We start from the raw sequence: 11,817 nt of genomic DNA on the forward strand, positions 1-11,817 counted from the left end.
TATCTTTTTGTGTGGACACACTGTCTATATATACATAGACACCCCTGTAAAATATGGATATATATGTATATATGTTAGCAGCAACTTTATACTTTGCGCCTCCCTGTTGATTCCAAAAATAAAACAAAACAAAATGAACTTCTCTTTTACTGTTTGAAGAGAACGGGTACTTTCTCACCAACCAAAACTGAACAGAAGTGTAAAAGTAATCTGACAAGACCAATACTGTAGATTAAGAATATTGCACAAAAATGTGCAAATGTTCAAATTATTTGATTATTTCTACAGCAAGATATTACAGATAACAGTTCTACAGCTTAAAAAAAAACCTACAATTTGGAAATAAAAAATGAAGAGTTATGTATCTTTTTTTAAAATTCACTTTATCGAATGATACATTTTGTTAAAAAAAAGTTTACACAGTTAAAAATGAAGCACAGGTCAGCAGTATCTTTACAATACTAAAAAACTAAATCAAAGACTTTCTTTTTAAACATTTCCCCCCATTCCCCCTGAAATGTTATTATGAGCAGTATGGTGGGAAGGGGCGATGTCGCAGCAGAGTCCATTTTATCCTATGAGAAGCCACACCAGCAAACATCTTGCACTGAACTGCAGGACTCTGGCAATTTCTCCTCACACCTAACAAGCAATCCTGAACAAGATGGTGGTTCTTTGCTGTGATTTCTTCTTCCCTTTATTTTGAATCCTTGAGGTATCTGTAAATAAAATCCTTCAGATGCCTCATCAGTCAGGATTCTCTTTATTATTTTTCAGGTTAGATTATTAAACTGTGAATTCTTGGTCCACCCAGAAGAGTTTGTTTATATTTTGTTTTGTTTGTAATAGTCCCACTAAGTGGTAGTTAGCTAGAAGTTAAGAAGGACTTCTCGAGTGCCCTGTATGGCTCAGAAGAGACTCCGTGGATACTGAAGGGCCTGCAGTAAGAACCCAAAGGGGGTCAGGGGTTTCTACGTTGCATAGTGATCAAAGCTGCCCAGGTACTCCAGTGCGGCTCGGTAGCAGAACTGGTACTGGTCCTGCAGGAGACCAAGCATGGGAAGAAACAGGACAAGTGGCTGTGAGTACATTTTAATAGAAAGATGAAAATCAAATTCCAAAACCAGTTACAACTGGATGGGGGCAAAATCACTACTCTCATCAATTAATTCAATCCAATGATCGATCCGTTTTAGTGAGCAAAGAATGATCAGCCTCATGGGGTGTCTGTTCACTTCACCAATCAGTTTGACTAAAATAGTCTCCTTATTCCTAAGTTGTAATGGCTAGAGTGAATATTATCTTCCAGACAGTGTGAGCATTTCTCCAAGCAGTACCAAACAATTACCAATACCGAACATGTGAACATATCACTGCTGTCTTTTACAACTATCTGCTTATTTGTGATAACTTATTCTCAGTTTGCAATATTAAAGAGAGGCTAATTCAGACACACATTGTCCTGAGAAAAACCTGGATCTTCTGGGCTATTGAAAAAATAATTTGAATAAAAAAAAAATCGTATCAGATAGTAGACCTTAGTACCTCCAATCAGAATTACCCACCATCATTTCTGATGTTATTATTTAAGTAAGGGTGAGGAATAGTAGATACATAAAGCCATTTACAGAGGGCTCTGGAGTTTCAAGCTTTTCATCCCCTGAAAGTGGCATCAAGACTGGCTGCCTGGGGCGCCTGGGTGGCGCAGTCGGTTAAGCGTCCGACTTCAGCCAGGTCACGATCTCGCGGTCCGTGAGTTCGAGCCCCGCGTCAGGCTCTGGGCTGATGGCTCAGAGCCTGGAGCCTGTTTCCGATTCTGTGTCTCCCTCTCTCTCTGCCCCTCCCCCATTCATGCTCTGTCTCTCTCTGTCCCAAAAATAAATAAAAAACGTTGAAAAAAAAAAATTTAAAAAAGACTGGCTGCCTATATCAAAAAACGCCCGTGTCATTTGGCCTAATTCATTGTGATTGCTGGTTATCTGTTCTAGAACGGCCTACATTAAAATAAAGTAACTTGAAACATGTCCTTTTTCAGACAGGAAAGAACATTGTCATATTGGAATAAGTTGGGGCATTGTTGGAGAGAGAAAAAGTAGAATTTTTGCCGTAAAAGAAAGTTATTTTCAGTAGCCAATGGGGCTGAAAGTAGATAGTTTCTATTTTGCTTAAATGTGCATTTTTTTATAATAAAAATGGTAATGCAAAATAAATGGAATTTGCTTCCCTATGTTGTCACAGTAAGTTGCTTGGCTAAATGTTAAAGGGTTTTTAAACGTCCAATTTCCCTCTGCTACCCTCAGCACCCATTAAGTGTGTCAGGCCGACATCATGCTTTGGGCAGTGCAAGCCAAATGCTTGTACTATTTTGAAATCACAATTTGGAAGATATTGTGGGTAATGAATTTAGGAATACATATAAATTGTATAATTTGGCGACCTTTGGAGGAGCAGAAACACTCACTCATTAGAAATGAACAGTCAGTATGCCAGACTGGCTATATCACAAACTCATATTATTCTAAAAAAAATAAGAATTTCATTATCAGTTATTAGGAGAGAATATGGGGTATTAATGTCTCTAGGGCCTTTCCAGGATCCAAATATATAAAATGGCATACACAGAGGGGAAAGAATGAGGTTCAAAAGTACTAAACAACTGGATTTTTCCTACAATATTTTCCTGTATCTTGTTCTGTTGTCAAGTCTCTGGATTCTATGAGGTCCTGGCTAATAAAACCTATTATTTGGTTCTTGAGATGTGACAAACTCATGGAGATTTTTCTCACCTCTGTCTGTACCATGGCTGGTCGTTGTGTTCTTAACATTTTGACAGTCTGGAAGATATCTACAACTCCTTCATATCTCATTCTTTCCAAAACAATGCTTAGTGTTATGAAGACTCCAGTTCTTCCGACGCCCGCACTGTCATAATAACAAAGACAGCGTTACTGGATGCGACACTCATAGTCTTCACCACGTTTGCTTGGAAGCAGACATATGTGCACCTGTTTCCATATGACATCAGGTTCTTCCACAGCAATGTTCAGGAAAATGTGGTGTTGCATTAAAAATGACTACTCTTAGGAAAATGTGTCATGGTAAAATGTGAGAATGAATGTCGAGTAATTAAGTCCTACTAACACAATGACTTTTCAACTGGGATTTGGTAAGATGCAGGAAACATAAATATGGGAAATAAATAGATGCAGGGAATGGTAAGTCAAATATAGGTTAATACTCTTCATGCAGATCCTGAAATTGTAAACCTTGCCTGCTTAATATTTTTAAAGTGTGAAATAATTTTGATAAGGTAAGGTAGATTTCAATTTTATTTATTTCCTGTAGTCACTTACAATCTATGCAGGATGTTTCATCATTTAGACATGTCAATAAATAAGAAGGCTTATAGACTCTTCAAATTTAGACATTAGTTTTGATTTGAGAAAACAGATTCTGTTATGGGATTTTTGATACAGGATTCTTATTTATTCTTTAGAAGGGTTGGTGAATGTCTTATATGTACATATTGTGTAAATGTATATATATTTGTTCTCTCTGCTGAAAATTAAGACTTTAACAGATTCTCAAAGGGGTCTTACCTTAAAAAAAATGAGCTATATGTTTATCTACTAGTTTTAGATGTTCAGGAGCTAAAACACCAGGATTCCTTCTACCACATTAGCAATGTTTTGACTTTGTTTTCTTTATTGTTTTAAGATAATTCCAGAATGTTCACTGCAGCTAGAGAAGAAAATTAATTCATAGCTTTTGTGCTCTTAAAAAGTAGGAAAGCATCTGGAGGTTTAGGTAATGAGGAGAAGAGTGAATAATCTGAAAAATCCCTACATTTTTGGATCCTAATTAAACGGCATGTGTAACGCTTGGGTACAGGCTGTAGAAAATGGATGGATTCATTTACTTGGGGATGTAGCTGACAGGCATATATAAATAGTGGGTCCCTTTATAAACTGGGTTTTCTAAAGATCCCAAACAGAAATGTTAAGTGCAGCTTTAAAATCCATGGGCAGTCTATACTAAGTGGCTGAAGATGTCCAGGAGTAGTCAAGGTTCTCTGTTAAGAGAGTAGATGACCTTGAAGGTCCCGTTCAACCTTGAAAGTCTCTCTTACTCCTGAGAGGCTGTGATTTATGATCTTTTTTTTTCCCCCTGAATGGTCCAGGTATTCCAGAGTCTATTTAACCTTGATTTGATTGCTCAAATGTATCAAAATATAGGATTTCTGGATTTCTACTAGGTGCTTTCAAGAAAATAACAGACAGTAGCCTTACAACTTCTGAATTTATTGACTTCAGAATGCTAGTTTAATAACTTGTAAATGAGGTGAATAGTATTTTAAGGATATTCCCAGATAAGGTAAAATATCTAGAAGTCATATATATATGTGTGTATATATATACATATGTGTGTGTGTGTGTGTGTGTGTGTGTGTGTATAGACAGGTCATAGGTAAACTCCTTATACTAAAGAAGTATTTAAATCATTTTGTGATGGTAAAAGCAATGGGAAGTAAACACATTTATACACTTAACTTTATGGCAATGTCTAAAGTTAAAAACATATATTAAATATATCCTTTTTTATAGTTTATACTAGAAAAGTTTGAATTAGCATTTGGGCAACTTATGTAGAAAGTTAAGGGGAATACTCAGGTAATTTAACTCCAATCTATACCATCCATTGTGTCTGAATATTGGAGTATATATGTTATTCCCTACACGCTCTTTGGTTGTCTAGAACAAAGGATTTTGGATAACTGAACACAAAGCTAATGTGAATAACTAAGATCCACTACTCATAGAATATGCCATGTCTGGGGAACATGATGTGCTAGAAAGAATCTCAGAGATGAGCTGAGAAAATTGAGATCAAGAGAAATCACCCTACAGTCACAAAGCTAAATGATGACAGAAGTGAGGCTAGAACTCAGGTATCTTAAAGCCTAAATTGAATATTTCTCCTATTTTGAGATCTTGTCTTCCATATCACTAAAAATCATAGTTTGGCATCTATGTCTTTCTTTTATTTTCCGTTTTTTACCCTTCCTTTCCCCCTTCCTTTTCCTGTCTGTTCCCCCTTCCCTTCCCTTTCATTTTTTCAAGCAAAATAAATTTTTAAAGTAAATTCCCTTAAGATTTCGACCATAAAGGGATTAGAAATTGAGACTTCAAATTGATAGAATCTGAAAATATGTTAGTTTAAATAAAATCAGGTGAATTCCTTTTGTTGGAGGGTTTCTCCATAACAACTTCCAAAAGCACTAAATTTATGGTGAGTGTCCTTTCTGAACCGTTTACTTGCTATTTCTATTAACTTCAATGACTTGAATTATAAAATGCCATGGAAACTATTGAAAATAATTAACTTGAAGGTGCTTCATTTTCTTATATAGCAACAATTTTCAAGCAAATTGCAATTTTAACTGAGGTACCATTCTAATCATTTACTGACTGGCAAGAATTAGTATTATCATTAAGGCTTGATAACTATGGGTTTCCTAAAAAGACAAACACAGGAGATAGAGAAGAATAGTTATCAGTGTAATGCTATGGAAGTAGAATAAGTAAGAAATAATTAACTGAACAAATTATCATGAGGGGATATGCCAACAATTCCTGCTAAGGTAAACTAGGTAAGGGAAAAAATGCAGTTCGGTCTTTGTTAAAAGATGTAAAATTTGGGGATAAAAATCTTATCTCTTGTTATTTTCATTTATTTTTGAAAAGAGAGAAATGAGACTTGCTTTAGATTTTACAATATATGTCTGAGAATAAAATATCAATTATACTGATTCACTACAATAAGCTTGTACTGACAATGAATAGAAAGCAATGCACATTTTCAAAGTTACTATCACATTCATCACAAATGGAAACTCATCATTCTTGATAGTTAACTCACCTGCAATGGACTGAAATGGGCCCATCTTGGCCAAACTGCTCTTTTGTTTTATGTACTTGGCCAATGAAGTCAATAAATCCTTCTCCAGACTTTGGCACTCCTTGCTCTGGCCAGTCAGTGAACTGGAACTGCCTCACTGTTCGGGACTGTCCGTCCTATACAAAGAAAGCCACATACCCAGCCACAGAGGAGGATACCAGGAAGATCCAGCCAGTGTACAGACCACAGCAGCAGGAATATTTTTTTTTCCAAAAAGAATAAAAAAAAAAAAGAGGTGTGGGGGGTGTTAGAAACATGTTTAACTAGAAATTTAGTCACATGTGTGTCTTATCTGTTATTAACACTGTCTATATTCACATATATTTAAATTGCAAATTCAGTCTGGCGATGCCCAAGTAAAAACCTGGGTTCTTGTAAAAAGCCATCTAGTTCCCATATTAGTAAATACTTCCATGATCCAAAATTTGCCTTCAAAACCAAAGTGGAACATATATACTCTATTTTAAAAATTTCAGGAGCCAATAACTTAATATTGAAAGGAGCAACTAGGCATGTCATCCAGACCAGAGATTTTGCTATTGTCACAATAACTTCCCGTCTGCTGTGCTTGCTTATATCTACCATTGTCAAATGACAAATAGTGACACTAAAAGGATCTGACACCAACTGGGTAGCTGTTAATCTCGATGCCCCACATGTCTCAGAGGCATACAATTTCTAGCCATGGTAGTGTATATAGCATGTGTTATGCAACTATGCTGTTGGGTGGGAAGGAAGTAAGGGGTCCCTCAAGGAGATAAAAGAGATTATTATCAAATAAACACTCTATTCTGAAAAAGCACTCTTCTGGCTGAACACAGGAATTAGGCACTGTGGGGAGTTTAACAGACAGACCAATGGAAAGAAAACAAGCTGGATATGAGAGGAATCTTTAAAGTGATTAGGCAAAACTACTCTGACTCATGAAGTATAAATGATTTGAGAAAGATCTACTAATGTGCCTCTGATTCCTTCTAGAACAGTGTTTTCAGAAGCACAAGAAAAGCAGAAGGGACCCTCTCTTTAATTGGAGGAATAAGAATAATGGCCATAAACTTTCTTCGCTGAATCCGCTGAGAGGGAGAGGGTCCAAATTCCATGCTTGGAAAGACTGATCCTATTTGAAGAGGCACTGCTCCCAGTTAAGCCTTCAACTTGTTCCTTCTTTCCATTTTTGTAACATCTCTTTTCCCTTTAAAAGCCTTTGGATATGGGTATGCATGTTCCCAAGATTCTGGTTAAGTAGACAGAGACCCAATCTTTCCCATTCAGTCAGACTGAGAGGAGGGGATGGCTTAGCTTGAGATGGGCATACATAACTTGTGTCTTGTGTTTTCCACAGGAAAAGGGCATATTCCTGACTGTCATCATTTGATAAAACAGGAAGATCACATTAACTTTGTGGGAACACTGAGGAATATGCAAATAACTGCTTGGCCCCATAACTAACTTATGGATGGTAACCTGGAAGCATGATTTACTTCCCTCTGTTTCTGGAAAAGGTTTGGAAAGCACAGGAAGGAAGCCAAAGGCTAGGTAATGCAGATTTGTCCTCCTCTGAATATCCTGGGGATTTCATTTCTGACTACAGTTGCTTTTAGCAGCAAGAAGAGGTCATGTGCACAAACCCTTACTATTTGGAGGAGAGACCAGCTGACTCCATTTAAAGGTTACCTGTTTAACAATACTGTCTTCCAAGTGCCAACTCAGTCTCTAAACTGCTAAGTTCAGATTAGAAACACACTAGGAGCACAAACATCAAATGCTATGGCAGCGAAGAAAATTATAAAATCACAGGGAGCCTTTTAAAAAAATAATTTGAACAAGTTCTTCAATATTTCTTTTTCTTTTTGTGATCAGACTTAATTTGGGCAAGTGAGGAGTAGTAAAGAAATTGTGTCTGTTATTTGCAGGGCCTAACCCCCAGTCTTTACCATCAGAAATGGTTGGTGAATTTTCTTGGAATGTACTTAAGGTTTTCACTCACATATCTATCTTCAAATTATGAAAGGGCAACTGTGTGTATGTATGTATGTATGTATAACCAAAGCATGCTTACTTGGGCAACTTAAAAAAACTCAACCTACGGACTTAACTGCTATTAACTGCTATCTTGAGTATGGTCACCTTCAGAGTAGTTAAGATTTCAGACTTTCTGGGATTAACAGATCTGTCACCTGGGCCAACCAGTCTGCTAACCAATTTCTCCTTCACTTTAGGCCAATAGCCAGGGCACTGCTTTGGAGATTAGTAGACAATCTCTAAACATGAGTATTGGTTGGGAAAGCCGCTGTCCAGAAAAAAAAAAAAAAAAAAAAAAAAAAAAAAAGCAAAAAAACAAAAAAAACAGTGGATCAAATAAATAGCTGTATCCTGGAGTTTCATTCAACCCACCTACTGTGACAGTTCCAAAAACAAAGCAAGGCTTTGGACTGACCCTGCTCTCTCCTAAGATATGTTTGTAATCATGGTTTGAAAGTGGCCAAAGGCAAGGATATTAAAGTTTATGCATAGAACATCTTACATCAGGGCTGAACCTTGGACTCAGCAATCTAGATAAGAAATGCAGAATGAAAATTAGCCAACAAGGGTCGTGGGTGCACAGCTCTCATGGACAGACACATTAGCACACCGAGGAATAAACCATGCCAGGAATCAAATTAGAATGTGCAAAGCTTGTCAGAGTCTTCTAAAGAATGCCATTTGCTCTGCAGTTTTAAAATCATACCAAATTAACCTCTAAGTCCACATGACCTAGAGGGCTTTGCAAAACAACAACATATTTACAGCTTCAAGTAATGAAGAAGTCAAAAAAGCTCCAAAGAGAATAAGCTGAGAAAGTGAATATAAGCACAGCCAACCAATCAGTAAATGCTTCCCAGGACACACACTCACCAAGTGTATCCCCAAAGTTGGGCTGCCAGATGTTATGTTTGAATGGAAGCCAAGCCTGCATGCGAGGACACTTGCCAGACAGAGGAAAAGTTACTCTTACAGTAAAAAAAAAATAGTCCTCCAAGATAAGTTATTTCTTTACACTTTGGGAGTATGATCACTTGGCAGATGTTTCTCCAGAGATGCTTATTTATTTTGAGAGAGAGCACATGCGTGGGCAGAGAGAGAAAGGGAGAGAAAACATCCCACTTAGTCTCCGTGCTGTCAGCACATAGCCCAGTGTGGGGCTCGATCTCAGGAACCCATGAAATCATGACCTGAGCTGAAATCAAGAGCTGGACACTTAACTGGCTGAGCCATGCAGCGACTTCCCCAGAGATTCATTTTAGACTGCTTTTCAGCTAATGGTTAAGAGCATAAGATTGTGCCAACTTACCCTGGCATCTGTGACCTTGAATTCTCTTAGGATATACTGTGGCATGTTGTACTCAGCCATGGGATCTACAACAAAGTACTGGTATCTTGCAGATCGTTCTGCGGGCCAGTATTGGTGACATTTCTCCTAAAAGGAGAGAGGATTAATGTCAAATCATACAAAGTACAAATATTATCTATCATCTATCAATCTACATATTTCTTTCTCTCATTAAAAAAGTTCAAAATTCAAGGCCATTCCAATGGCATGTGACCCATTTTCTCTTTGAAGCCATAAGTTCCCTGAGAAGAGGGAAATCATGTGGTTTAATATTTGCCCATGGTACAAAGCACAGAATTGGCATACAGAAGGTTATTAATACACATAAATTAAACTGAATACTTTGATAGTGTCTTCATACCTACAAGTTCTCCAAATAATTACACCAGTCCTTGGATATAATGCTGGCCCTATCTATCATGCATTGCACCACCAGAGGAGACTTGCATCAGAGCATTATGGAATAATAAGAACCAGCAAGTGTGAATGGAGAAAGAGACTTCTATATTGATTTGGTCTAGTCTCCCTTGTCAGCTGAGGAAACTGAAGTCTAGGCAGTTTTAATGATTTGGCTAAATTTTGCAGTGTCAACTCTGAAGAGTCAGAATAGTCAAGTTAATTTCTTAGTTTGACATTTTTTTTTTGCTCTCTTTATGTGGTTTAAATGATGGGTTTTAGATCCATCTCTACCATTTAATTTATACAAAGAAGAAAGAAAGAAAATATCTTAAGCAAATATAGCAAAATGCTTGCATCTATTGAATTTAAGTGGTAGTTCCTTAGGTATCTCTAATACTATTTATATTATTTTATTAGAGAGAGAGAGAGAGAGAGAGAGAGAGCAAGCTGGGGACGGCAGAGGGAGAGAGAGAGAAAATCTTAACCAGACTCCACATCCAGTGCTGAGCCTGATGGGGGCTTGCACAACTGTGAGATCATGACCTGAGCAGAAATCAAGAGTCAGGTACTTAACCAACTGAGCCACCCAAGTGCCTCATATACTATTTTATATATTTTTCAGAATAATCATTTTCAAAAAGTAGAACTGAGATTACCAGATTATATCCTTGGAAAAACTATGTAACTATTCAACCTGGGTGGAGAATGGGCAAATAAGAATTTGCTTCACAGATGTAAGGAAGTCAAGTTCATTCCCACAGAGAAATGAGGGTACATTTGCTCATGAAACTCAAGCTTTTCCAGAATAAAAAGAAAAAAGATTGTGCTGAGAATCGGGACCTAAGTCAAACAAGGGCATCTGCTTATTTGCCCCTATGATTATGCTTCACTGGAAACAAAATACTAGATCTTTCTCCAAAACACACAAATTAAAGAACTTGATGTGGCTTTGCAAGTTAAAAACCAACAGAGTAATGAATGGCCCAGAATGTGACCAGAGAACTCTGCATTTCAAAGAAATGATGTTGGCCCTTGGGTTATTAGAATGAAATCGTCATTTCTTCATGGTGAATGTCTTATGAGAAGACACTCACTCTGCCCATCTCACGCAGCTTGGTGAGCATCACAACGATGGTGGAATTGTGTTCCCAGAGCATCCGCCAGAAGTCTTCTGTGGTCTCTGCCAAGGGCCCCTGGGTAGCAATGTAGGCTTTCTGTTGTCTGAATTATAGAGAATAAAAATAGCATGTTAAAGTAATCAGAGAACACGCAAAGGTTCACATATGATATGTAAACACCAAACCCAAGGATGAACACTGAAAACATATTATCATTGCAGTTGTAGTAAATGTCCATTAAGATTGTGTATCAAATAAGAATGTTTACTATATTTGAGGGACTTTGCAAAAGAAATTGCTTTGTTACTATTATCATGTAGGTCTTCATTATTACTTAAATTTTAGTGCAATGCTCATAGCTTGGTTTTATGTATCATACAAATCACTTAAACACTGGTATGGCTTTGCTTTGTAGAAAGGACTCTTACATAATCTATTACATTTATGAAATAAATCTTCTGTATTAACTCTTTCCACACCCAAATGGTTTCTAAAGGAAGAGTACAAAAGGCAAGAATAAAGACTCCATGACTGCTTCTTCTTACTCCTACCAAAAAACAAACAAACAAACAAACAAACAAACAAACAAACGCCAAGGGACTGAATGCTGACCTATGCATAAAGAAGATGTTTTGAATTGAGATGAAATTCATTCTGGCTTATGAAACTGGGGCACATGTAAATATCAAGGTTTTGGACTGTCAGGGGAGTAAGCGTATATACCTGTATCCATCAATAAAACTGGCATTGATGTAATCAGATCCTTCTACTCCTCGGATAGGCTGCAGGCATACCCTTGTGGATTCATATGGCATAATATTAACAAGGCGATTTTTGAATTTATTACATGGAAGATTGGCACTGATGAATCTTGAGGTGTGAGCTTTAGAGCTGGCTAGACGCTGTTGAATAGAAAAAAATAAAAAATCTGACAAAGATAATTTTAGCTTACAGTTAGACGCAATGTACCCA

At 37.1% G+C, this 11,817-nt stretch overlaps 1 protein-coding gene across 3 annotated transcripts in view; it reads right to left on the reverse strand.

Moving 5' to 3' along the window:
- Positions 1–424: 424 nt before the first annotated feature.
- The window catches only part of PTPRD (protein tyrosine phosphatase receptor type D), a 516,904-nt gene continuing 505,511 nt past the window's right edge, over positions 425–11,817 (reverse strand). For all 3 annotated transcript variants that reach the window (XM_042912355.1, XM_042912354.1, XM_042912356.1), the window contains 6 exons: positions 11,569–11,747; positions 10,822–10,948; positions 9,290–9,415; positions 5,920–6,074; positions 2,787–2,922; positions 425–1,040 (listed from right to left, as the gene is read on the reverse strand). In XM_042912355.1, the coding sequence (XP_042768289.1) occupies positions 972–1,040; positions 2,787–2,922; positions 5,920–6,074; positions 9,290–9,415; positions 10,822–10,948; positions 11,569–11,747 (792 nt within the window). In that variant the 3' untranslated portion in view covers positions 425–971. The remainder of the gene's footprint in view (positions 1,041–2,786; positions 2,923–5,919; positions 6,075–9,289; positions 9,416–10,821; positions 10,949–11,568; positions 11,748–11,817) is intronic.

This window comes from Panthera leo, chromosome D4 (genome assembly GCF_018350215.1).
Source record: "Panthera leo isolate Ple1 chromosome D4, P.leo_Ple1_pat1.1, whole genome shotgun sequence".
Classification (NCBI taxonomy): Eukaryota; Metazoa; Chordata; class Mammalia; order Carnivora; family Felidae; genus Panthera; species Panthera leo.